This window comes from Brassica rapa, chromosome A07 (assembly GCF_000309985.2).
Source record: "Brassica rapa cultivar Chiifu-401-42 chromosome A07, CAAS_Brap_v3.01, whole genome shotgun sequence".
Classification (NCBI taxonomy): Eukaryota; Viridiplantae; Streptophyta; class Magnoliopsida; order Brassicales; family Brassicaceae; genus Brassica; species Brassica rapa.
Genome location: NC_024801.2, coordinates 9600209 through 9628143, shown reverse-complemented (window position 1 = coordinate 9628143; position 27935 = coordinate 9600209). Strand labels below are relative to the sequence as shown.

The following is a 27935-nucleotide window of genomic DNA, read 5'->3' as shown; positions in this document are numbered from 1 at the left end:
TTTATTTTAAATTTTTAATATTTATTTTTTATTTTATAAAATTTTAAATCTCAATCCCAAATCCCTACCCCTTAACTCTAAACCCTAAGGTTTGGATTAGTTAACCCTAAGGGTATAAGTGTATATTTACATCTTTAATGAAACATTTTAGTCATTTTGATTCTTAGAGTCTATATTTGTGACATAAACTTTTTAGTGATATCCTAGGATATTTCCCTTACTTTAATGATGATGTACAATTTAGTACCATATTCTAAATATATTATCAAAAATAAAAATCAACAATAAATGTAGTTATTCATGTCACATTTAAACTTAAGCCATGCATCATTCCTACTATGTCATGTCCATCTATACTATTATTTGCGAAGTGATTTTTTCGCATTCGAGCTTTTACATTAAAAGTTTGAGTGGGTAATATCATTCTTATACTTAATCAATTTTATGATAAAATTTATTATACAATTTAAAACGAATTTCAAATTATTAGATTAGATTATTCTGTAATACTCCCTCTGTTTCTTATTACGTGATGTTTTACTCCAATGCACAAATATTAAGAAAAACTATTGTTTATCAAAAGTGTCACTAAATTACAATATAAAATTAGTTTATTTAATTATAAATAAAAATAATAAAAATCTAATTGGTTACACAGTTTTTGATAAAGTTAAAGTTACATAGATTTGTGCAAACTTCATCTATTATGAAACAACAAAACTTCTCTAAAACATCAAGTATATTGAAACGGAGGGAGTATTAGATAATTGATTATAATATAATATAATAAATTACCAAAAATATATTTTAAAAGTAAGATAATTCTTATATATATATATATATATATATTGTGTTATTATCTGAAAATAATATTTTCTATTATAAAATAAAAAAAATTAAGATATAAAATATTTTATAACTAAATAAAAAATCAAGCAAAAAAATTATAAAGATATTTTCTAAAATATTTTTAGTATGTGAATTCTTTAAAAAAATCAATACAATAATAATAAACATATTTGATAAATAAATTTTTTTGTCATATATAAATAATTTGATATCTAAATTAAATTTTTAAGAACATAAATAATAATTTATTATGTTGGATTTTTAAATTTAATTAAATATGAAATAATAAGTATTCATGAAAAAATTATGGCCGTATGTGGGGGAAATCACCTTGTTTATTTAGTGAAAGTGATAGTAGAAATGACATGTTTCAAAATAACTTTACAAATAATAAGGAGGGGATTACAAGACTGACATTGACACTGGGCCCTGCTTCTTGATATTAAGCTAGAATGAGAATCACGTTGTCCATTGACCCGTAACCATTCATTTGAGTAATAAAAAAAGTCTCCCCGGACACGCCTATATCTTCTGCATAACCCACGTTATCAATCAACCACTTTATAAGTATAACCAGGGTCTGAGTGAATGTAATGTTGCTTTGGAAACTCCGATCTTGAGATCAAATCTACATTCCGCCCCAAAAAAAAGAAGGTATTTTCTCGTCTACATGATTTTCCTTGATTCATTATAGTTCCGGGTATGTCCAAGAATCTAAGAAAAAATAATTTTTGAAAAGGAAACAAAAGAATAAAAAATGAGAGTGGCGGTGATCGGAGGTGGAGTTTGTGGATTAGGAAGTGCCTACGTTCTTGCAAGAGAAGATGGAATCGAGGAGGTGGTGTTGTTCGAGAAGGAGGAGTCCGTTTTAGGAGGCCATGCTAAAACGATGCGTCTCGATGGCGTTGATTTAGACGTTGGATTCATAGTCTGCAACCCTGTACGTACGCTTGCACATTGTCTCTCTTTTTCTCGAACTAATAGTAAATAACCATTCTAGTTATATAAATGGAAACCGGGCTTTTACAATACTACTTACCATTTTTGCGTAAAAACTTCTCCTCTTGAACATATATGTAAAACATATTAGGTCAACGATACTATAATATAGTAAGGGAAATTTGATTTTATAGCACAAAAAGAACATCATAAATAAGCAAATACGTATATAACAAGTTGATGGTTAGAATATAGGCCATACAATATATATATTTATTGCTATAATAGCTTTATTTTTAAAATCCACAATTCATCGTAAACTAGTCGTGATATCATTCTTTCTAATGTCGACGTAAATCTATGAGATAAGCCTCTAGAATGGCCGGTTCTAAAGAATCACGAAGAACCGACATCACCAACATATCTTCTGCCACTTGTTATAAAGAATCGCCATCCATCAATTGGTTGGACATTCATTGTATTCGCTATCTCTGAACGGATCGCCAAAAAGTATTCAACTCCTCCACTATGTTCAGTTGTCTTCAGTATGAAGCTCGTGGGCGACCAAATTCTCTCTCGTTTCTAGACCAATTTTGATGATTCTTTCGCCTATCCTACTTGATTTTAACTCATCTATCTGTTTAGCTCGCTAATTCAACCAGATTTGATCTGCGCACCCGTGCGGGTATTGGTTATTACATTTTTATACATTGATTTCTTTTCATAATTAATGTTAAATATTTTAAATGGATCATAATAAAACTAATTGTATTCGAAAGACCTGAACCAAATCGGCTAATATGGTTATTTTCGATATTCTAACCCGTTTTAGATACATTTGTTATTTAGATATTTTTACGTTTCTATATATCAGAACCAAACTCATCCAGACCCAGAAGGACCCAACTCAAAACAACACATAAATTTATAATATTCAAGCGGGGTCCGATTTCAAAACAAAAAAGAACGATACCCGAAAATAACAATCCGTACCTAAACTGATAACCAATATTCATGCCTAACTGATTTTATAAACTAAAAAATAACTATTTCTATGTGTTTGGCTATATTAAGTAAAATAGAAAGACTTTTTTTATTTAGTAAATAAATTATATGGAGTCAATAATTAAGTGACAATAAGTGTAATATATTTGTATTATTTTGATTTAAGTTATTATTTTTTTCACAAATACATGTCTTTGAATTATGTTTTTGGCTACATAATTTTCTACCGATTGAAACTAAAATAAAATAAAAAGTTTTAGTAAAACAAACTAAACTGAACGCTTAACCATATGCAAAACCCATTTATTTTACATTTTTAATTTTATAATTGACATAAAGTTAATGTTGATTAATTAATAAATAAAAATCTGCACTATTATTATTATAGTAATATAATTAATGATGTGATATATTGTTAAGCTAATATAATTAAGAGTTATTCTTGGGTTCACCCCCTAGGTGAACCTGTAGATTCACCAACCAATAGAATTTCATTATTTCAAATTCGATATATTTTAGAAAATGAAACAAAATATTGTCAAGTTATATTATGGTTTAAAATAAAAATGTATAAAAAAAAAGTAGTTACAAATTTTAAACAATGTTACAATATTAAACAAAATCTCTCTCTCTCTCTCTCTCTCTCTCTCTCTCTCTCTCTCTCTCTCTCTCTCTCTCTCTCTCTCTCTCTCTCTCTCTCTCTCTCTCTCTCTCTCTCTCTCTCTCTCTCTCTCTCTCTCTCTAAAGCAAAAGGAAAAAAAGCTCCCAAGCTATGTGAATATTTTTTCTGCTATATATATATAATTTTAAACAATTAAATTTCATTTTTAATATTAAATAATATTTTAAATAATATTTTATTTATTTTGTGTTAAAATATATTATAAAACAGATAGTGTATATAAGATAAATTTGACATTAATCAGTGTAGAATTTGTTACCTATAAAATTAAGAGCATTTTTATTATATTATATTTTCTATTCTAAAATAAAATTTGGATTAAAATGTTTTCAACCTTATTATAAAATTAATATATATTTTAAAAAATCAAATACGTCATAATAATACATCCTAACGTTCTAAATTCAGAGTTTGCCAGCAACTTTTCTGACGCATAATTGATTATCCTTTACTGGGAAACAAACTTTCCAACTAACATAATGGGGACGTTTTTGGTGTTCTTCTTCAAACCTAAGTTTTTAATATTTTGTCAATATGCACTAAGTCAATTTTATCTCTTTCCTCTGTTCCTAAAAATGTTTTGCTTTTTTCATGCATATTTATATAATACATTTTTAATAACTAACAATTACTAACAGTTAATCAATTTAAATAAGTCAATATTAATTCATAAAGTTTATAATTTATTATTATTAATAGAAATTCCTTAAATTCTAAAAAAATTTATCTTTGTGTAATAAAAATTCTATAAAATTTATCTCTCAGGCGCGATGATAATATTAATTTCTTATTTTCTTTTTAAGTATTTTAATATTTACTTGTTTTTCAATAAGATTATGCTACTTGTATTTTCAGATTTAATTTATGTTTTATTTTAAAACAAACCACATTAATTAAAACTCAATACATCAAATTTTAATTAAATAATCTAATACGGAAGGGGTGTATATTCTTATAACTCAAAAATATATTTAGCCTCCGATACTTTGCCCATGATAGTATCTAAGATAGTAAGGGGTATACTGTTTAAACTTTTTGTCTATTTATCTGTTTCACATTTCGCATTTATAACGTTCTTATTAAAGCCATTTCCTGTATATATTTAAGAAAAAACAATTTTGGAACATAGCTTTCTAACTTCATCCCTCAGTTAGTAACGATCTTCTCAAGGAAAATTGAGTCTTTGTTCTTGATTCGAGTCTCCATCAGAATTTTTTGATTACCACTAGAAACAAAAACACGCTTGTTGGACAAGTTGGTTTTAGACTTTTAGTGTATGGTCCGGATCAATAAGTCGGGCTTCGGTCCGATCATCTGGGTCGCCCGCAAAATAAATTGGACAAAATGTTTCCTTTTAAAAAAAAAACTTATCGTAGTATTTATAAAGAAAATCACTGTAATAGGAAAAAAATCATGTAGAAAATGATCTAATCAGTAATTTATTAATATTTTTTCATCTTTTTCATTTGTTTTAAAATATTTTATAATTAGATATACGAAATTAAGTAGAAAATTAATGTAATTTTTTTATTGATATCTAATTAGACATGTGATTTCAAGTATAAAAATTTCTAATTGCTTCAACTGTTGATTTACTTTTATTGGATCATAATAATTTTAGATATCATTATAAGATTTAACATGAACACAACACGTACAAACTGATTTTTGAATAATATTTTGAAGTATAGTAATATGATTAAGAGATATTGCTTAAATTAAATATTTCTAAAGCCATTTTTCATGTTTATCTAGGTCACATTTACCATTATTTTAAGAGTCAAATAGACACTTATAACCATAGAATTAACTAATCAAGATTTATAAATGGTTTAGATTTGAGGGATGAAGTTTTTGGAGGTGAGGTTTAAGATTTTAATAAATATATAAACAAATAATTAAAAAATATAAAAAAGATTTTGAAAATAGTTTCAAAAGGAATTTATGAATTTCAAAAAGAAAATTTGAAAAAATTCAAAAACAATTATAAAAAGTTTGAATTTAAAAGGTATAATCCAAAAACTATAAAAAAATTCTATTTATGTTTATTTATTTTTTATTTTTTATTTATTATTTTATTTATATTATATAACAAAGATAGAAGAGTCTTTTGCCTCTTTAATGAAAAATATATTTGTGAAAATATATCTTTAACGAAGGTAAAAATGAATTGTGATACCAAAATCAAGGCAAAAGTATAATTTCTCCTATGATTAATTACAACCGAGTTTTTAAATATGCTTCAACGATCAAAGTTTTAAAAGGAGTCAAACAGTAATAACATACACTTGCTCCTTCGTTATGATATGGAAAATCTGAAAAAAATAGTGAGGTGTTAGACACTAACAAGGAACCTAAGTGTTCAACGAAGTGTTTTGATTTTCTTTGTTATCGTTAAACATTTGCATTTATATGTACATTAATATTGAGTTTCTAGATTTCTTTAAAACAAAGTCACAATATTTTTTGAACTGTAACAGTCACAATATTGTAATGACAAATAACATTTCGCAATATTAAGAAAATGAAGCATGTTGTACCCGTATATAATGTATGCTATGTAATTCTCCCGTTTTCTTGCATTATCATTTTAAGAAAAAAAAATATTTACGCTAATATTGAGTTTTAGGTTTCTTTCAAACAAAGTCACAATATTGTAATGGTAAATAACATTTTGAAAAGTATATTACGAAAATGGTATAGTAAGTAATTTTTCTGTTTTCATGCATTATATAGAACAAATATTTACAAAATAACTAAATTATAATAATTAGTTAATAATACACTTTCATTTGCTTATAAAATTTATCTGAACTTATATATACATATAACAAATAAAAATATGTTGTTTTATACGATAAAAATCTAAACAGTTTACTTATTTATTTTTGATGTATATTGGGTGATAGTCATTCTTTCGAACTATAATAAAACTATTTTAGTTTGAAATAGCTGAAATAAAATTAATTTTACATGTAGTTCAATTTTTTTTCTTAGTTTTTGAATGTATAATTTATTATATTTTATTTTTAAATATGAAAAATTTAATTAAAGTGGTATTAGTATAGCCAAGTTTAGAAAAAAAATTAGTTTTAATGTAAAAAATACGATCAGATAAGATGATAAAGGATCAATCGACTTATATTACTTAAAATTTTGTTACTAAATAATATTTTAAATAATGTATATATGTAGATATATAATTTCATATTTTTTTGTTTTATGTACATTTTTATCTGATCTTGAAAAACATTATAGTTAAAAGAACTTTAAAAAATATTATTAAATAAATAGAAATATAAGAGTTAAAAAATCTTAATAATGACATAATACATAGCTAGTATTTTAGTTTATCAAGAATATTACTATAAGACTATAAATGGTCATTCTAAGAATTAATGTGATGGTATGAAAATAACTTTTCAAATAATATTATAGATATTCAAAATTTAAACTTTTTGAAATCTTTTAACAGAAAAATAGAAACATGGATGAGTTCCAAAAAAAGAAAAGAAACATACTGTAGGTGGATAACGATCATGAATATGCACGTGATTACTGATTAGGTTACGCATCCGAACATGATGGAGTTCTTCAAGAACTTAGGAGTAAAGATGGAGGTTTCAGACATGTCTTTCTCAGTGAGCCTCGACAATGGCAGAGGTTGCGAATGGGGAAGCCGCAACGGACTTTCAAGCTTGTTTGCTCAGAAGAGAAACATTTTCAACCCCTATTTCTGGCAAATGATTACAGAGTTTTATAAGTTTAATAAAGACGCACTAAAATATATCGAAGAGATGGAGCGTAACCCTGATACCGATCGAAACGAAACCTTAGGAGAGTTTCTCAAGTCTCATGGATACTCTGCCTTGTTTCAAAAGGCTTACTTGGTGAGTTTTGGCATGTTTTTTTATCCCCATAATTTCTTGAGAGACAAGAAATCTTAAATTATGTTGTTGGAACAGGTACCGGCGTGTAGATCCATATGGCCATGCCCACCAGATAGCATCCTTAACTTTTCGGCTTACTCTGTTCTTTCCTTTTGCCGCAACCACCATTTACTTCAGGTTCTTATATAATTCAAAGAGTGCTTTCTAACTTCCATATCTTAAACCAAAAATAAGAGTGTTCTCTTACTTCGTTTTTCATTTCATCCTCAGATCTTTGAGAGGCCACAATGGCTGACTGTTGCAGGTCGTTCGGAGACTTATGCCGCAAAGGTTCCTAGTTATTACAACTGTATTTATATACTCGTGCATGGTTTGGTTACATATATTACTTGTCGATCAGGTTAGGGCAGAACTGGAGAGACGAGGATGCAAGATTCGAATGAATTGCAATGTACAATCTGTTTCAACATCTGAGGATGGTTGCATCTTAGTAACAACTGAAGATGGATCTCAGGAAGTATTCGATAGGTGTATATTAGCTGTGAACGCACCAGATGCTCTGAGATTGCTTGGAGAAGACGCCACCTCTGATGAAGCCAGGGTTCTTGGTGCGTTCCATTACGCTTACAGGTAAACCTCATACATGTAATAATCTGTATAATTTGCATTATTTAGATTCATTAACATGTCAATGTCCTCGATATGTAGTGATATATATCTCCACCGTGACACTGATCTGATGCCACGGAATCGTGTTGCATGGAGCGCTTGGAATTTCCTAACAAGTTCTGGAAATAAAGCGAGCCTCACATATTGGCTCAATATAATTCAGGTATATTGATGACACGTTTGGATATAAATTTAACCATTATAAAAGAGATTGGAACTGTGTTTTCTTTGCAGAATCTTGGAGAGGAACATGATCCATTCTTTCTTACCTTTAATCCTGAGGTTACCCCAAAGATGACATTGTTTAAGTGGACCAGTGGTCATCCTCTGCCTTCTGTTTCTGCTTGGAAAGCTTCACAAGAGCTAAACAACATTCAAGGGAAGCGCGGTCTAGATTGTCTATGGTTACCGTTTAAAGAAAACTTTACCCGTTCTACCTTCTTCTTAGAATGTCTTATGGATCTACACGTACACAAAACAGTATTAGAAATTGTGAACTTTTGGTATTTGTCCACAATGTGTGGTTAATCAAAACTTATCCATCAAGACCTATACACATATTTGGTAAGTACACTGGTCTATTTTAACTGAAAAACATAGTAGTTCATTTTCAACAAACAAATCATTTGTGGACAAGTAGCAATCTCTAGCTAGACCCCACCAGATTTAAATTAAACTTGATAGAATGAATAACCCAATTCATTTGGTTCCTTTACCTTTTTGCAGGCTATGGTTGTCATGAAGATGAGATAAAGGCATTCATCACTTCTATAAATAATCCAATTCTTTGTTTCTCTTAATAGTTTTTTTGTGTGTAAATTGAAAGTTCGTTAATATTATAAACAGGCTGGTATGGCAGCTGCACAAAGTCTGTTAGGGAAAGAGATGGTTTCTCCTCCGAGCAACCCAAAACATATGGCCCCATCTATAACCGAAAAAGGGGCTCGGTTTTTATTTACTAGGTTCTTGAGACATTTCATATCAACCGGTTGCTTAACGTGAGCAGTCTCCTCTCTCTCTATAATGCAAAGCTTCATATATTTAATGTTACATGTACTTATTAGTAGATCCTAACAGAGTAGATGAAGAAGGAGGAACAATGTTCACTTTCAAAGGAAACGATTTGAGATGTAACTTAGAATCTGTCATAAAGATTCACAGTCCTCATTTTTACTGGAAGGTTGGCACGTAGGATCACACCACAAGCAGCTCTTTAACTCGATGAATAACGTTTCTTCCAAAAGCTTTAGTATTATTTTTCCCTACAGGTTATGACACAAGCAGATTTAGGACTTGCCGATGCTTATATAAATGGAGATTTTTCGTTTGCCGATAAAGATTCAGGACTTCTGAATTTGATCATGGTATGGTAGTGTACATGCGCTTATTGAAGAACAGAGATTGAGTAAGAAGGTTCTGACATCTATCTATCTGCTTGATTAAAAACTTGCAGATTCTCATTGCTAACAAAGAATTGAACTCAAAGAACTTAAAACTTTCTAAGAAAAGGTAAGGTTTCAAACATTCAGCTAAGTTAAGATTTCACTTGTCATGTTACATTCTTTTTCTAATGGATTTTGTAGGGGTTGGTGGACACCGATGTTTATGACTGCTGGTTTAACATCTGCAACACAGTTCCTAAAGAATTTCTCTAGGCAGAACACTTTAACTAAAGCACGAAGGAACATTTCACGTCACTATGACCTTGTAAGTTGTCTTATGCTCACATCCTTTCTGTCTCATGAGGTAGGGTTCTTGATTTACTTTATCACTTGATATTTTTACAGAGCAATGAGCTTTTTGCTCTATTCTTGGATGATACCATGAGTTATTCCACTGCGGTATTCAAGGTGACAATGAGATTTCCTCACTCTTTTTTTTTTTTTTTGCTCTTATGTTATTTTGCTACGAATATAACTCTAATGTTTCTCCATTTAACATTTTAATAGTCAGACGATGAGGATCTGAAAACTGCACAGATGAGGAAAATAAACCTTTTAATTGATAAGGTATAGGATAACATAATCTTCATGATTTTCTCTCGTTTTTACTAAGTACATTTGCATATTTTAGGCTAGAATAGAAAAGAACCATGAGGTTTTAGAGATTGGATGTGGATGGGGAACTTTGGCCATTGAAGTTGTGAAAAAAACTGGATGTAAATACACTGGTATTACACTATCTATCGAACAGCTTAAATATGCAGAAGAAAAGGTTAAAGAAGCTGGACTTCAGGTTTGTGTTGAACCATCCATTGATTGATTTTTTTATTTATTTATGATCCCACCAAAAGGCTATAACTAAGGATATAACATATGAATCTCCAGGATCGGATTACATTTGAGCTTTGCGATTATCGTCAACTATCTGATGCTAGAAAATATGACAGAATCATATCTTGGTAATACATTTATTTCTTCTCTATTGTATAGAACTGCTTAACCTGTTTTATGAGTCTATAACAATAGTTTTGGAATGTTGTTTCAGTGAGATGATAGAACATGTTGGCCACGAGTTTATGGATACATTCTTCAGTCACTGTGAAGCTGCGCTTGCAGAAGACGGCATCTTTGTCTTGCAGGTAACACTTGTTTCTTTCCCTCATATTTCCCTTGGAGCACGTATCATAATAATAGTTGATAACCTTTGATACTTTTTAATGTTTACCGATTATAACAGTTCATATCGATACCCGAAGAGCGTTACAATGAGTACAGACTAAACTCGGATTTCATAAAAGAATACATATTCCCCGGTGGATGCCTTCCTTCCTTAGCCAGAGTTATTTCTGCCATGGCCTCTTCTTCTCGGTTGAGGTAAAGTCTTTTTTTTTTATCAGAGTTTAGCTTGAAATGTATTTTCTCTACTCTCTTCCTAATACCTAAGAAAATACAGCGTAGAAAATGTTGAGAACATTGGGATTCATTACTACCAAACATTGAGATGCTGGAGGAAGAACTTCTTGGAAAATCAAAAGTAAAATCTATATTAAGAACTTTTATTTTTATGGTTGGAATCTTTACATTTGCACTCGTATCCCATAAAAAATATTGTTATTTGTAAAAAGAATCTTTACATTTGCACTCGTATCCAATAAATTTTTTTTATATTTGTAAACAGACAAATCATGGATCTTGGATTCGATGATAAGTTCATAAGGACGTGGGAATATTATTTCGACTATTGTGCAGCTGGTTTCAAGACTCTTACTCTTGAAGACTACCAGGTAACACATTAAACATAAACGTAACCATGCCTTTTTTCCTCAGTGTCACTAAACAAGTACTTGATTGAATAGCTTCATCCGTTTGCACAACATTATAGGTAGTGTTCTCACGTCCGGGGAATGTAGCTGCATTTGGAGATCCATTCCATAGCTTCCCTTATGCTCATGGATAAATAAATGTTGAAGAATCCTTTCAACACTTTTTAAGTACCACTCTCATTTCTTGTCTTGTTTTCTTATTCAAAATTTGCATGTGAGACATCTGTAAACTTTAAAACAGAAACCTGCGTTCATGATTGATTCTGCATTCTGTACCAATAATCTCGTATGTCTAGACCATATATCAACTTATTCTACATCAAAAAAATCATATAACCGCCTCAAATAATGTGGTTTGATTCCTTACTCAAGCTGTTATGGACTGATTCACTTTCCTATGACCTTGAAAAAAAACTATTATACAACATTAGGCTGCTAATACATGATCTTTAGTAAGAACAGTCTTGGCCTCTTGGTGATAGCCTGATAGGTTTCTTCCTTTTTATTATGGCCACTTTTAAGAATCCATATTGCAAGTGATATCTTCAGAATTTACAAAATAGAACATTGAACTTTTAGTCAAATCATAGCTACATGTTATTTTCACTAATATACATTTTCCTAAATTCCAGAATTTCAGAAAACCTATAAAATTATGCAGTCCCAAAATTGTGCCACCGCACTCGTTAATCTTTTTTATATGTCTTTGACAAGTGATAATTCTTTTTTATACTGTCTTTGACAGGCGATAGCAAGATATTACATGATTTGGTAAGACCGTAACTACTGATTTGATAATCACCTCCTTCCTCCCTTTGGTAAAGAACTTAAATGTCCATCAATGTTGTTTAAACGATCATGTATAAAACCCAAAACCCGTATTTTCAATCCTCTCAGACTCTCTGATATTTCCAAATACGATAAGACCGTAACTAGTGATTTGATAATTACCTCCTTCCCCTCTTTGGTAAAGAAATTAAATGTCCATTCATTAACTATGTTGTTTAAACGATCATGTATAAAACCCAAAACCCGTATTTTCATTCATTCCAGACTCTCTGATATTTCCAAATACGATCCAATCCCCCCTACATTATGTATTCCTATATTATCCCGCAGATCCTGCCGAGTGGACTCCTCAATCTTATATCCAAATTGAATGGAAGATTTCTGGAAGATTATCAACTGACCCGACAATGCCTCATATTCCTTTAAGATCCTTGAAATAGTTTTGACACTCATGCCTTAAAAAAAAATAAGCTATCGTCTGCAAAGAGTAGGTGAGATATCAGAGGATAGGACCTAGCCACTTTCATTTCCATTAGTTGCTTCTCTCTCTTCGCATTTTTAATATCTATGATTAAAGCTTCCGTGCACATGATAAATCTTACTAAAATTTAGGGAGAAGACTTCTCAAGAAAATTTAGTCAAATTCACAAAAGTCAAACATTACATAAGTTCAAACATATAACTTTTCACTAAAAGTCTTCCGGTAAGTCTTCGAAGACTTCTCGGGTAGACTTAAATTTTAAGTAGAAAATTTTAAGCGGAAAATTAAAATATAAGCAGAAATTTAAGCGAATAATTAAAATTTAAGCGGAAAACTTAAATTTAATTGAAAATTTAAATTTTAAATTTCGTGAAAGTTAAAAGTATATCTTATGATTTAAGAAGACACATTAAATAACATGACTTGATATTCTTGAAGATACTTAACACTTTTAAAAGTTAAACACATATTTTGAAGTTGAAAATACAAGTTTTACAAAAACTAACCTAGATGACTTTTGGGGAAGTCATCTCTCATTAGCTAGAAACATTAATAAACATGAATGCTGGTAACATCATAATTATCTCCAGTTAAGTTATGAATTTCATTCAGTAGTCTCAATATTGACTAATATACATGAATTAATGAAATATACACACTCGTTCTTGACCAAGAATTATGAACTTGAGTAACTCTAATAAGCTTATAAATTTTGAAATAAAAAAATTTAGGATTTTTGGATGAAATAAGAGAGGAAATGAAAGAGAAATGGTTTGTGTGCGTAAAAAATAAAAATATGAAGATGTAGATATTGATTTTAGGCGCATTTATAGTTTAAAATTGGTTGTTCATGGTGGTTGGTATATTGAAGATAATGGTAATGTTGTAAATAAAAGAGGAAGATCATGATGATTGAGTAAAACAAAAATTTTCAAAAGAAAAAAAGAAAAGAAAAAAAGAAAAGAAAAAAAAATATTGACATTTTCATTAATAATTCAAATTTATGGAGTGAATATGAAAAATGAAAGTTCAAAAAAATTATTGGTTAATTTTACATTTGACTTTTTATTTAGAGTTGTTTTTGCAAAAACCCCCTTATATATAAAAATCATTTTAGACTAATAACTTAACATACATTATTTTAAAGACATAAAATTGTATTTATTTAAATTAAAAATAAATAATATATAATATGTTTTCAGAACATTTTGAAATTAGTGACTATGAAATACTTTTATACAAGATTGAAATTATTAACATATCTTAAATTTTAGATCGACAATTATGATGACAAAAAGAAAAGATCAACAATTATATATTATCTAAATAGTAAATTTTAAAATATAAATTTTGATAAAAATAGTCTCTCACTTTCGAAGCATATATCAGAATCAAGTTATGCTTAATTTAAATTATTATTGTAACAATATTTGTTAAAATTAGGTAGACCAACCATTAACACATCACCATATGAGCAGGCGACGTTGACAAATGTAAGATAGATGATCTTGTCTTTTTGGTCAAGGATTCGACTAATCTTGTTTGATAGTCGAAAAAAATTTGAATTAACCAAACAAAATAATTGAATACTGAACGAACCAAACAAAATAATAATAATTAAATTTTACCAAAATAATAATAATAATTAAATATTGAACGAACCATCTGGACATTACACAGTATTGACTTGTCATATATCCATGCAAATTTTTTAAATACTTTTTAAAAACCAATTGGTTGTGTGCGAAGATCAAGCATAACTATCCCGGATTATGTGGCCATGCTTCTTGACATTAAGCTTTAGAATGAGAATCACGTTATCTATCTGTAATCATTAATGTGAGTCAAATATAAGTCTCTCCTAACTCGCCTTTACCTTCTGCCTAATCACATTATAAGTATAAGCAGGGTATGAGCGAATGTATTTCCACAAGTCCCATCTTGAGATCAAATCTACTTTGTGCCAGGAAAAGAAGACTAAGGTATTTCTCGTCTACGTTTCATTGATTCCTTTTATCGTCGGTTTTGTCCAAGAATTTCAAGAAAATAACTTTTGAATAGGAAATAAAAGGATTAAAATGAAAGTGGCGGTGATCGGAGGTGGAGTAAGTGGGTTAGGAAGTGCCCACGATCTTGCAAGGGAAGATGGAATCAAGGAGGTGGTGTTGTTTGAAAAGGAGGAATCGTTTTTTGGAGGCCATGGTAAAACGATGCGTTTTGAAGGAGTTGATTTAGACATTGGATTCATAGTCTTCAACCCTGTACGTACGCTTGCAGTTATCTTTTTCTAGAATTATTAATTAAATAACCATCCTAGTTTTATAAATGGAAACCGTGATTTTAAGCAATACTACATACAGTATCATTTTGCATAATAACTACATACAGTATCATTTTGCATAATAACTTCTCATTTTAAATATAAGTCTAACATATACTCCTCCATATTAATGTTTTAAACTTTTCACGCAAAAGTTAAATATATATTTTTATTTATTATTTTTACCAATAAAGTTTCACCACTCATTAGATTATCAATAGGAGTATTTTTTAAATATAGAGAGAGTATTAGGTTTATCATAAATGTAATAGAGTAAACCCTGTTTCAAAATAATTAATGTGTGGGTTAAATGCATTACATCTCTCGTAGCTTGTTATCTATGCTCGGGAAGAGACAGCTCAAGGGTTTGACAGGCCATTAGGCCGTTAGTAATGCTTACTATTCACTCAGTTTTTTTAAAATGTCAATTTGACATTTTCTACACTGATTAAAAAATGGTGAAAATGAATTTATATGTTTATTAACTATATATATTTCATATAAAAATTATTTATAAAATTAATGCAGTTTGCAATTAGTATTAAACCAAAAATAAATATAATTTGTATTTCAAATTTCAAAATGACACTTTTTGTAAAATAACATTTTTTAAGAAATATAGGGAATAATATGTTTAAGCATGGGAACAGAATTACTGCCAATTAAAAAGGTATTAAAAAATACTACCAATGAAAAATATGCAAATATAATAGCCAAATTCAATCATGGGTCTTGTTACAGTGCCGGAACCACCTAAGAGCATGTTTAATGGAGGATTCTTAGGGTGGGGTTCTTAGTGATATATAAAAATCTATCTCTTAGCTTTTTAGTTAAAAGTTAAGAAACGAATTCTTATATTCCGTTAAGAACTCCACCCTAAGAACTTTCCATTAAACATGCTCTAAGGGGGAGGGGTGTCAAATGATCGATATGACACTACAAGAAAACACAAGTTTTACGAGGGCAGTTTTCCTCGTTACTTCGTCGTAAAAGCAGTGTTAGGACGAATTAGCGAGGAAACCCGTTTCGTCGTTATACGTTTGTCGTAACGCATATATCCTCGCTAATTCGTCGTAAGGTAGCGAGGAAATAATTTCGTCGTAAAAGCGAAGGAGGATATTTCGTCGTAAAGACCACGTAAAGATTCCACGTAAGGACGTCAATAATCTCCGTCAAGATCCCGTAGAAATCTGTTTCCCCTTTCACACATATTCCATAGTTACTGGTCGCCCGCTGTCTACCATACTCATGTGTGAAAAGTGTAGCCTCGTGTGAAATACATCTGTGATGTGGTGACCTTTACAAGTGGAGATTGAATTACTTCGTGTAACTACTTAGGATAATCTGCATCGTCGTCATAATCAACCTGCAAAAATAAAGAGAACATTAAAATACAAATCATGTATGAAAAAATAGTTTGAGTTATAATACCTGATTCCGCAACCACTTAATGAAGTGCTGATCTTTCCTTTTGTCTACGTCACTTGTGGATATACCAGGAAATGTTTCTTCGACTTGAGAAACAAATAGGCTGTAAAATTAATCACATTTCATAGGAATGAATCTCTTGCAATTATATAATTAATTATATGTATTTTGAAGTGTCCATATATGTTACCTTTCAAAATAACGCATCAATGGATCCTCGCAATTGAGTAGAATATAGGTGTGTGCACTATGAGCGTCTTGTTCACTCGACCACCAAACCTCTTTAGACTTCCCACCGAGTCGTCCAATCTGGCTAAAGATGTCTGGAACACCAGCAACTGCATATGTTGGCGCAACTCCACCATCATCATATCTTCTTGGAGCTCTTCTACGGGTACGTACTTTTAACGCAAAGTAGTACGATGTGAAGTGAGAAACTTCTTCCGTCAAACTTCCAGCAATTATAGAACCTTCAACTTTGGCGAGGTTCTTTGCTTTTCCCTTCAAATATTTCATGGCTCGCTCATACTGATACATCCATCCGTAATGTACAGGTCCACGAAGCAATGCTTCATCTGGGAGGTGGACAGCTAGATGCTCCATGACGTCAAAAAATCCAGGAGGAAATATCTTCTCCAAGTTGCACAATAAGATGGGAATGTTCTCCTGAAGCTGTTCTACAACTTCTTCTTTAAGAGTGCGTGTGCTCAGATCCCTGAAAAATGCTCCAATGCCTTTTATATTCCAAAAACAATTAAACACATTGTTAGTCGTATATTATTTTGCAAAATAGACCGTTATAAAATTATTGTGATATAAAACACTACGAACCTGCAAGTGCTTCATGTACGTTTGTTGGAAGTAGCTCCGCAAATGCAAAGGGCAGTAGTCGTTGCATAAAGACATGACAATCATGACTCTTCATCCCAGAGAACTTTTGACCCTTTTCAACACATCTAGAGAGATTTGAAACATACCCATCGGGGAACTTCACTTCTGATGCCACCCAGTTGAACAACACCGACTTTTTTTCTGAAGACAGTCTGAATATCGGAACGGGAACTTGTCCATTGCTTTTAATATGTAACTCGCTTCTTGAGCAAATATCCGGCAAGTCCAACCTCGATTTTATGTTGTCTTTTGTCTTCCCTGGGACATTCAATATTGTATTCATGATGTTCTCAAAGAAATTCTTCTCTATATGCATCACATCGAGGTTGTGGCGCAGAAGAAGATCCTTCCAATATGGCAACTCCCAAAATATACTCTTCTTGTGCCAGTTGTGATGAACACCATAAGAATCAGGCATATTACGAGGGACATGCCAATTACCACCCCAACGAACTGTTTCGTTAGCTCCGTAGTAGTCGATTTGTGCTTCAATTTGTTCTCCAGTTAGATATAGTGGAGGAGTGTCTCTCACAACCATTTTGTGCCTAAACAAATTCTTGTTTCTTCGGTAAGGATGGCCAATGGAAAGAAATCGACGATGACAATCAAACCAACTTGTCTTCCTACCATTCTTCAGTTGAAACGCATCTGTCGTTCCATTACAATATGGACAAGCTAATCTCCCATGTGTAGTCCATCCAGACAACATCCCATATGCAGGAAAGTCACTTATGGTCCACAAAAGCATAGCTCGCATCGTAAAATTCGTCTTCGTTGAACAGTCATACGTCCTCACCCCTGTTGACCACAAATCCTTCAACTCTTTTATCAGTGGTTGTAGGAAAACATCCAGGGACCTTTTTGGATGGTTCGGACCAGGTATCAATATCGTCAAGAATAGCAACTCCCGTTGCATGCACATCTCCGGTGGCAGGTTGTATGGCGTAAGAAAGACTGGCCACAATGAATATTGTCTCCCTGACATTCCGAACGGACTAAATCCATCTGTGCATAATCCGAGATACACATTCCGGCTATTGCTAGCAAAATCCGGATGTACTTTGTTGAAATGTTTCCAGGCTCTTGCATCTGATGGATGAGTCATCTCACCATCCGTCTGAGTATGCTCGGCATGCCATCTCATCTTTGCAGCAGTCTGCTCTGATTGATACAATCTTTTCAATCTGTCTGTAATTGGTAGGTACCACATCCTTTGGTACGGTACCCTATTACGTCCCCGTCCTTGCGGCTTGAATCGTGGCTTCTTGCAGAATCGACATACTTCTAGCTTCTCATCATCTCCCCAATAGATCATGCAGTTGTCGATGCAGACATCTATCATCTCCGAAGGCAACCCAAGACTATAAACTAATTTCTGAATCTCATAATAAGAATCAGCAGACACATTGTCTTCCGGCAAATACTCTTTAAACAAGTCCGCCCATTCGTTCATGCAACTTTCAGGTAGATTGTGATCAGTTTTAATATTCATCATTCTAGCAGCCAACGACAATTTAGAGAGACCTTCTCTACAACCACTGTAAAGTGGTTGATTCGCCGCGTTTAACATTCCGTAAAACTTTTTTGCATCTATATTAGGTTCTTCATCTTCATCATGAGCTACGAATGCATCAGCTACCATATCATGAACCCTATCATAATCTACCATCTCCTCCTGATGGTAACTATGTTCATTATGCAAATGATGATTAACCGGTTCTTCCTGAAAATTGCTATTACTACTACTAGCTTCATTCTGATCATAATTATAACCTTCCCCATGTTGAAACCAGATATAGTAATTTGGCGTGAAACCTCTATTTATTAAATGCTTCCAAACATTTTCACGGCTTGCCAATTTTGAATTGTTGCATTTCCGACAAGGACAGAACATCTTACCACTTTCTTGGGCGAGCGGTGTTGAATCTGCTTGGTGCATAAATGTCTCCAGCCCCGCAAGGTATTCTTTCGTCACTCTCCCGTTAGCATCTCTATGCATATACATCCAATTCCGCAACTCGTAAATAGTCCCAGAGCCAGCCATTTTTTTTCTTTCACGTTTTTTGTTGTTGGTGTGTTTAAAATGATGTTCCAACATCCATATTTATAGAAAATTTCGAATCTGGTAGTTGTAATTTTACTATGAAATTACGACGAAAATTAATTGTATGGCCAAACAAAAAACGTGAGCCACCTACGAACTTGGTGGATTCAAAATTTCCTCGTTAAGTACACGTAAAATATTTCGTCGTAAAGCACTCGCGAAATTTACGTGGCTTTTACGAGGAAAAACTATTTCCTCGTAAAAGCCACGTCAATTTACATCGTCTTTACGACGAATATGTTTTGTCGTTACCTTACGACGAAATAACGATGCTTTTCTTTCTCCACGTACTTTTCTCACAAAATCAACGTTTTTTTACGAGGATTATTTTTCCTCGTTAAACTTCCTCGTTAAAGTTACGTTTTCTTGTAGTGTGAAATCTACAAAATTTAGTTTTTCGTTTTATCTACAAAGTTATTGTTGCCGTGAACTGGTCTAGATCTCTCTTTTGACCCATATGTTTTCAGTTCAAGTCTCATTAGTATACTTTTCAACCTATCTAGAATAATTATAACCCATGTAAAGCTAGATTCTAGCTCCGCCACTGCCTCTCTATACAAAGTAAGTTTGATACGGAACTTTTTTGAGTCACGTGTGTGTTCTTCTTCTTCTTCACTCAGTTAGTAAGGATCAGGTTGAGTCTCTATGTTTCTTGATTCAAGTCTCCGTTAGAAAAAATATGATTTATGTTTTAACTAATAAAGTTATTAACTTATTATAGGTTGGTCTAACTCCGAATGAAATTATAGGTCTATAACTTGAAAAATAAATAACTAAGTGCATAGTATTAGAATACACAAGACCAGCCTAAAACATTGTCATACATAAGCCCATTAACCAAGATATTTATGGTTTCTTAGCAAGAGTGATCTATTATATAAGGTGGTGTTATGTCGATGTATGAAGTAACTTTGGCTGCGTTGAATGCAGTCTCTCTTCTCATCTTTATGAATCAATAGAACTCTTTGAATCACTTGAAGGCAACCTACAAATTCTTTCCTTTCTTTATCTTTTTTGCACAATAAAGCTTCTTAAAGCTATTTCAGTTTCATCTTTATGTTCTATCAATAAAGCTCATTTGAGCAAATTTACTTTTGTTTTGAGATTGTCTGGGTTAATAGGCTTATGTATGACAATGTCTTGGGCTGGTCTTGTGTATTTTAATACATAGTGCATACCGAATTTAGAAACATGGATAAATAAAATCGATTAGTTATGGTCTGGTGGTAGTACCTTCCCCCTGATTTGATAACCACTATAAACAAAAGCACGCTTAATGGACTAGTTGGTTTTGGGGTACGGTCCGGATTTCTAATGATGTGTGTAGGCCAAATAATTTGTGTAGGCTGCAAAAAAATTTGGAACCGAAGAACCGAACATGAACCGAACATGAATACCCAAAACCGGAAACGCACTGGAACTTTTAAATACCCGAATGATTCTTATTTTTTAATATCAGAAATAACTGAACCAAACCGGAGCCGAACCGAGAACCAAACGAATATCCAAATATATAAAAATATTAATTATGTATACATATAACATAACTAAATATATATTTCTAATTTGAAAATTTATTAAAATATCTATAATATTTGAGAGAATTAAAGTGTTATAAAGTATCTGACTTACCCGAAAGTATATGAAACTATCTAAAAGTATCAGGATACTTTTTATCCGTAATATCCATAATAATTAGAAATATCCAAGATTTATATCCAATTCATCCTGATTATTCAATATTTTATACAAAATACATGATATTTAACCCAAATTATCCGAAATAACCGGAACTGGATGAGAACTGATTTTCCGGGTATTTTCTTGTTCTTAGTTTTGCCATCCGAACCGAACTCGAAACTACCCAAACCAAACCAAATCAAAAATATGCTGTGTAGTAAATGGATCCTTTAGCTCCCTATTCGACCTACTTGAAATATTCGAACCGAACCAATATCCGAAACGCCCAAGCCTAGATGCGTGTTTGTATCCATTGAATTTGCAGATTCCGATAAGTCGGGCTCCGGTCCTGATTTTCTGAGTACGCCGAATTTAAATTGGCTTTGTCAACATTTGCAATTATATTAATTTACGTACATTAGTATTAAGTTTCTAGGTTTTTGCGAACGAAGTTTCAATATTGAAACAATATATTTTACAAAAGTATGTTATGAAAACGGAACATATATTTAACATTTACAAACTCTTTTACACTTTTTCTTCTTATCCCATGTAAACGAAACATATAAACTGCATTTAAAAAAAAGTCGAAACATAAGTGGGGTAACGATCATGAATATGCATGTGATTAGGTTACGTGCCCGAACATGATGGAGTTATTCAAGAACTTGGGAGTAGACATTGAGGTTTCAGACATGTCTTTCTCAGTGAGCCTCAACAATGGCAGAGGCTACGAATGGGGAACCCGCAACGGACTTTCAAGCTTGTTTGCTCAGAAGAGAAACATTCTCAACCCCTATTTCTGGCATATGATTACAGAGTTTAATAAGTTTAAGGAAGACGCACTAAATTATATCGAAGAGATGGAGCGTAACCCTGACACTGATCGAAACGAAACCTTAAGAGAGTTTGTCAAGTCTCATGGATACTCTGCCTTGTTTCAAAAGGCTTACTTGGTGAGTTTTAGCATGTTTTTCCCCATAATTTCTTGAAAGACAAGAAAGCTTAATTTATCTTGTTGGGACAGGTACCAGCATGCAGTTCCATATGGACATGCCCAATAGACAGCGCCCTTAACTTTTCAGCTTACTCTGTTCTTTCCTTTTGCCGCAACCACCATTTACTTCAGGTTCTTATATAATTCAAAGAGTGTTTTCCAACTTCCATGTCTTCAACCAAAAATAAGAGTGTTCTCTTACTTCGTTTTTCATTTCATCCTCAGATCTTTGAGAGGCCACAATGGCTGACTGTTGCAGGTCGTTCGGAGACTTACGCCGCAAAGGTTTTTAATTATTACAATTGTATTTATATACTCGTGCATGGTTTGGTTACATATATTACTTGTGGATCAGGTTAGGGCAGAACTGGAGCAACGAGGATGTAAGATCCGAACAAGTTGTAATGTACAATCTGTCTCAACATCTGAGGATGGTTACATCTTAGTAACAACCGAAGATGGATCTCAGGAAGTATTCGATAGATGTATATTAGCTGTAAACGCACCAGATGCTCTGAGATTGCTTGGAGAAGACGCCACCCCTGATGAAACCAGGGTTCTTGGTGCTTTTCAATACGCTTACAGGTAACCACATACATTTACTTATCTGTTTAGGTTAAATTATTTAGATTTATTAACATGTCTTCAATGTGTAGTGATATTTATCTCCACCGTGATACTGATCTGATGCCGCGGAATCGTGTTGCATGGAGCGCTTGGAATTTCCTAACAAGTTCTGAAAATAAAGCGAGCCTGACACATTGGCTCAATATAATTCAGGTATATTGATGACACGTTTGGATCGAGTTTATCATAATATGATGAGATTGGAACTGTGTTTTCCTTGCAGAATCTTGATGAAGAACATGATTCATACTTTCTCACACTTAATCCTGAAGTTAGCCCAAAGAAGACATTGTATAAGTGGACCTCTGGTCGTCCTCTGCCATCGGTTTCTGCTTGGAAAGCTTCACAAGAGCTAAACAAAATTCAAGGGAAGCGTGGTATATGGTTCTGTGGTGCATATCAAGGTAGCGTCTGGATTTTCTTTTGTTGCTCAAATTCGTTTTAAGAAATTTACTCATTCCACATTCTTTTTAGAAAATATGATGGAACTAAGTGTGTTAATGCGGGGCACAATAATTTTATAAATATTTTTAAGTAAATGTATTATCATTCAAAGACCATTATAATAAGTTATTATTCATAAATTTAAATAGTTTAACAATAAATTTAATATCAAAATTTTTATATAAAACAAAAAAAATTAACATAGAAAATTTTTTACTGCGAATAAATATAGAAATATCCATATCTTTTAAATATTGATAATAAACTAAATATAAGCATGTGGTAGTTTTTTTTTAAACTCAAATACTTTTTATAAATTTTAAAATATACATGACATTGTAAATTTTAACAGAATATATCAAATATGTAGACTTGTACATGAATTTACATGAACATCCGGATTTGTAATATGAAAATATATGGAAAAGAGAAATTGAAGCAATGTATGTTTATCCTGATTTTTAATAAACTGAGAATATAAGTTTGTAATACAAATTACAAACCATTTGGTTATCATATCAAACGATAAAAATATCATCACATCAATAAAGAGCAAACCTAGAGCATAGCGATACATCAATTGTATATTTCTAAACATTTTAATTATAATTATTTTATGATTAACTAATGAAAAATATAATAATTTATTAAGGATACCAACAACTTTAACCGCTCCAACTTTTAATGTGAGAAACTAAAAGATATTTTACAAATAATAATATAAAATGAAATTATACATACACAAATAGTTGTTAGAAACTATTATGTAATTACACGTACACAAGCCTATACATAAATTTGGTAAGTACGTTGGTCTATTTTAACCGAATATGGACTAGTGCGAGAACAGTGTCAATCTCTAGCAAGACCCACCAGATTTAAAATAAAAATGATAGAATTGAGTAACCCTAATCCATGTGAATATTCATTTGGTTCCTTTACAATTTTGCAGGCTCTGGTTTTCATGAAGATGGGCTAAAGGCATTGATCATTTCTATAAAACAATCCAATTCATTGTTCCTCTTAATAGTTTTTTTTTTGTGTAAACTGAAAGTTTGTTTATATTCTAACAGGCTGGTATGGGGGCTGCACAAAGTCTGCTAGGGAAAGATATGGTTCCTCTTCTGAGCAACCCAAAACATATGGTCCCATCTCTAACCGAAAAGGGGGCTCGGTTTTTATTTACTAGATTTTTGAGACATTTCATATCAACCGGTTGTGTAACGTGAGCACTCTCCTCTCTCTATAATTCCTGGCTTCATTTGCATAACAGTTCTTCAATATTACATATAATTATTTGTAAATTTTAACAGAGTATATGAAGAAGGAGGAACAATGTTCACTTTCAAAGGAAAGGATTTGAGATGTAACTTAGAATCTGTCATAAAGATTCGCAGTCCTCATTTTTACTGGAAGGTTGGCACGTAGGATCACACCATGTTAGAAGAGCTCTTTAGAACTTTAAACATTGATGATTTTTTTCCCACAGGTTATGACACAAGCAGATTTAGGACTTGCCGATGCCTATATAAATGGAGATTTTTCGTTTGTTAATAAAGAAACAGGACTTCTCAATTTGATCATGGTATGGTAATGCACTTATTGAAGAACTGAGATTGAGTAAGAAGCTTCTGACATCTATCTATCTTCTTGATTAAAAACATGCAGATTCTCATTGCTAACAGAGAATTGAACTCAAAGAACTTAAATCTTGCTAAGAAAAGGTAAAGTTTCAAACATTCAGCTAAGTTATAATACAAGATTTCACTTTTCATGTTACATTCCTTTTTTTTAATGGATTTTGTAGGGGTTGGTGGACACCGATGTTTATGACTGCTGGTTTAACATCTGCAACACAGTTCCTAAGGCATTTCTCTAGGCAGAACACTTTAACTAAAGCTCGAAGGAACATTTCACGTCACTATGACCTTGTAAGTTGTCTTATGCTCACATCCTTTCTGTCTCATGAGAAACCATTTTTTCTTCTGTAGGTAGGGTTTTTGATTTACTCTCTCACTTGATATTTTTACAGAGCAATGAGCTTTTTGCTCTATTCTTGGATGATACCATGAGTTATTCCACTGCGGTATTCAAGGTGGCAATGAGATTTTCCTCACTCTTTTTTTTTATTTTTGCTCTTATATTATTTTGCTACGAATATAACTCTAATGTTTCTCCATTTAACATTTTAATAGTCAGACGATGAGGATCTGAAAACTGCACAGATGAGGAAAATAAACCTTTTAATTGATAAGGTATAGGATAACATAATCTTCATGATTTAGAACATGATTTTCTCTCATTTTTACTAAGTACATTTGTATATTTTAGGCTAGAATAGAAAAGGACCATGAGGTTTTAGAGATTGGATGTGGATGGGGAACTTTAGCCATTGAAGTTGTGAAAAAAACTGGATGTAAATACACTGGTATTACACTATCTATCGAACAGCTTAAATATGCAGAAGAAAAGGTTAAAGAAGCTGGACTTCAGGTTTGTGTTGAACCATCCATTAATTGATTGATTTTTTTATTTATTTATGATCCCACCAAAAGGTTATAAGTAAGGATATAACATATGAATCTCCAGGATCGGATTACATTTGAACTTTGCGATTATCGTCAACTATCTGATGCTAGAAAATATGACAGAATCATATCTTGGTAATACATTTATTTCTTCTCTATTGTATAGAACTGCTTAACCTGTTTTATGAGTCTATAACAACAGTTTGGAATGTTGTTTCAGTGAGATGATAGAACATGTTGGCCACGAGTTTATGGATACATTCTTCAGTCACTGTGAAGCTGCGCTTGCAGAAGACGGCATCTTTGTCTTGCAGGTAACACTTGTTTCTTTCCCTCATATTTCCCTTGGAGCACGTATCATAATAATAGTTCATAACCTTTGATAGTTTTTAATGTTTACCTATTATAACAGTTCATATCGATACCCGAAGAGCGTTACAATGAGTACAGACTAAACTCGGATTTCATAAAAGAATACATATTCCCCGGTGGATGCCTTCCTTCCTTAGCCAGAGTTATTTCTGCCATGGCCTCTTCTTCTCGGTTGAGGTAAAGTCCTCTTTCTTTATCAGAGTTTAGCTTGAAATATATGTATTTTCTCTACTCTCTTCCTAATACCTAAGAAAATACAGCGTAGAAAATGTTGAGAACATTGGGATTCATTACTACCAAACATTGAGATGCTGGAGGAAGAACTTCTTGGAAAATCAAAAGTAAAATCTATATTAAGAACTTTTATTTTTATGGTTGGAATCTTTACATTTGCACTCGTATCCCATAAAAATGTTGTTATTTATAAACAGACAAATCATGGATCTTGGATTCGATGATAAGTTCATAAGGACGTGGGAATATTATTTCGACTATTGTGCAGCTGGTTTCAAGACTCTTACTCTTGAAGACTACCAGGTAACACATTAAACATAAACGTAACCATGCCTTTTTCCTCAGTGTCACTAAACAAGTACTTGATTGAATAGCTTCATCCGTTTGCACAACATTGTAGGTAGTGTTCTCACGTCCGGGGAATGTAGCTGCGTTCGGAGATCCATTCCGTAATTTCCCTTCTGCTCATAATTAAATAAGAGTAGAAGAATCCTTTCAACACTTTTTAAGTACCACTCTCATTTCTTGTCTTGTTTTCTTATTCAAAATTTGCGTGTGAAAGCATCTGTAAACTTAAAACATAGAACTGCGTTCATGATTGATTCTGCATTATGTACCAATAATCTCGCATGTCTAGACCATATATCAACTTATTCTACATCAAAAAATCATACAACCGCCTTAATTAAATAACTAGATCTTGAGGGTATAAATTTTAGTCACCCAAAAATTTATTTTTGAACCATTGCAAAGAATTCATACCTCAATCAATCTAATCAAATCACGTTAAAATCCAAGTAAAAGTGGAAACATAAACAAACACACAAACTCGTAAATACAATATGGATTAGGCTCAAATGGCATAAGAAGTATCTCTTGGCTTGGGTGTTCTAAGCAATATCTCATTCCACAGAGAGATATTGGATTAAAATGATTTAAATAAGATACTAAATATTCTGAAGCTTATGAAATACAGTGAAAGAAAGTTATAAAGTAACAGATTGTACTTGTCCACATCCTTTTTCAACACTTTGATTGCTTCAATAACAATCAAACCAGCAACAATGGCGTTAGTCTTAGCAACGGCATGAACAATGCTCCCAGCAATACCTTTGGCTTTAAAAGACTGTGCTGAGGAATTCCAAAAGACTACGCACCAATATTTGCAGGAGCAATGATAAATTCTATAGCTAACTGGTCATATTTGTCAAAAGTAAGGTGTCCTATTTTCTGTGGCAGCATATAGACAAAACCATGAGTTAATCAATACACTGAAAGTGATGAAGCGGAAAGCTACACTACATCAGAAAGTATATATATATATATGTGTGAATATAGATAGATGGAGAGAATTCAAATAAAGGAGCACACAAAACAAACCTGTTGATGATGATAATCTACACGTTTGCACTGGAATCCATTGATAATGATGATAATCAAAATCTAAGTACCACACTACACTAATCAACGATCTATTTTGACCCAATTCCCATCTATTACTACGCATATAAATATGGTGTGTTAGTTACGAACGTTCATAGATGATGGATGATCCATGCTTATTCATCCAAGAACACAAACCTAACTCTATAAGAAGTTTTCATAGAACAAAACCTTTTACGGAAGTGAAAGAAGCTTTACCATAGAAGGTTTTGGTGCTGGAAACTTAGCAGGTGGAGGATTCTCAGAACCAAACTTGCTCCATCCAGGGTTATTTTTCCCTGCCTTCACCATGACTGTC

General features: G+C 32.2%; 2 protein-coding genes across 2 annotated transcripts; both read left to right on the top strand.

The window, feature by feature from the left end:
- Positions 1-935: 935 nt before the first annotated feature.
- On the top strand, positions 936-14969 carry LOC103828879. The gene is made up of 24 exons (XM_018652880.2): positions 936-1503; positions 1589-1789; positions 7042-7365; positions 7441-7542; positions 7636-7695; positions 7766-7995; positions 8074-8197; positions 8269-8557; positions 8761-8789; positions 8881-9032; positions 9112-9214; positions 9303-9398; positions 9488-9543; positions 9618-9741; positions 9822-9884; positions 9984-10043; positions 10108-10269; positions 10362-10435; positions 10522-10615; positions 10714-10850; positions 10930-11010; positions 11155-11260; positions 11359-14551; positions 14631-14969. The coding sequence occupies exons 2-23, from the start codon at positions 1607-1609 to the stop codon at positions 11431-11433; spliced, it is 2724 nt and encodes a 907-aa protein (XP_018508396.1). The 5' UTR covers positions 936-1503; positions 1589-1606; the 3' UTR covers positions 11434-14551; positions 14631-14969.
- On the top strand, positions 14413-27819 carry LOC103828740. Its single transcript, XM_009104368.2, has 23 exons — positions 14413-14551; positions 14631-14830; positions 21625-21948; positions 22020-22121; positions 22215-22274; positions 22345-22574; positions 22646-22769; positions 22840-23020; positions 24013-24041; positions 24134-24285; positions 24374-24476; positions 24550-24645; positions 24729-24784; positions 24868-24991; positions 25093-25155; positions 25256-25315; positions 25392-25553; positions 25650-25723; positions 25809-25902; positions 26001-26137; positions 26221-26301; positions 26392-26497; positions 26595-27819. Exons 2-23 carry the CDS (start codon positions 14648-14650, stop codon positions 26667-26669), a joined length of 2616 nt encoding a protein of 871 aa, XP_009102616.1. The 5' UTR covers positions 14413-14551; positions 14631-14647; the 3' UTR covers positions 26670-27819.
- The last annotated feature ends 116 nt before the right edge of the window (positions 27820-27935 follow it).

Bases quoted from the DNA above. Each gene is read 5' to 3' on its own strand.
- LOC103828740 (XM_009104368.2), top strand. From the start codon at position 14,648: ATGAAAGTGGCGGTGATCGGAGGTGGAGTAAGTGGGTTAGGAAGTGCC. The intron at 22,122-22,214 runs GTTCTTATATAA...TTTCATCCTCAG, and splicing joins GCAACCACCATTTACTTCAG to ATCTTTGAGAGGCCACAATG. The intron at 26,498-26,594 runs GTAACACATTAA...ACAACATTGTAG, and splicing joins TTACTCTTGAAGACTACCAG to GTAGTGTTCTCACGTCCGGG.
- LOC103828879 (XM_018652880.2), top strand. From the start codon at position 1,607: ATGAGAGTGGCGGTGATCGGAGGTGGAGTTTGTGGATTAGGAAGTGCC. The intron at 10,044-10,107 runs GTATAGGATAAC...TGCATATTTTAG, and splicing joins TAAACCTTTTAATTGATAAG to GCTAGAATAGAAAAGAACCA. The intron at 11,261-11,358 runs GTAACACATTAA...ACAACATTATAG, and splicing joins TTACTCTTGAAGACTACCAG to GTAGTGTTCTCACGTCCGGG.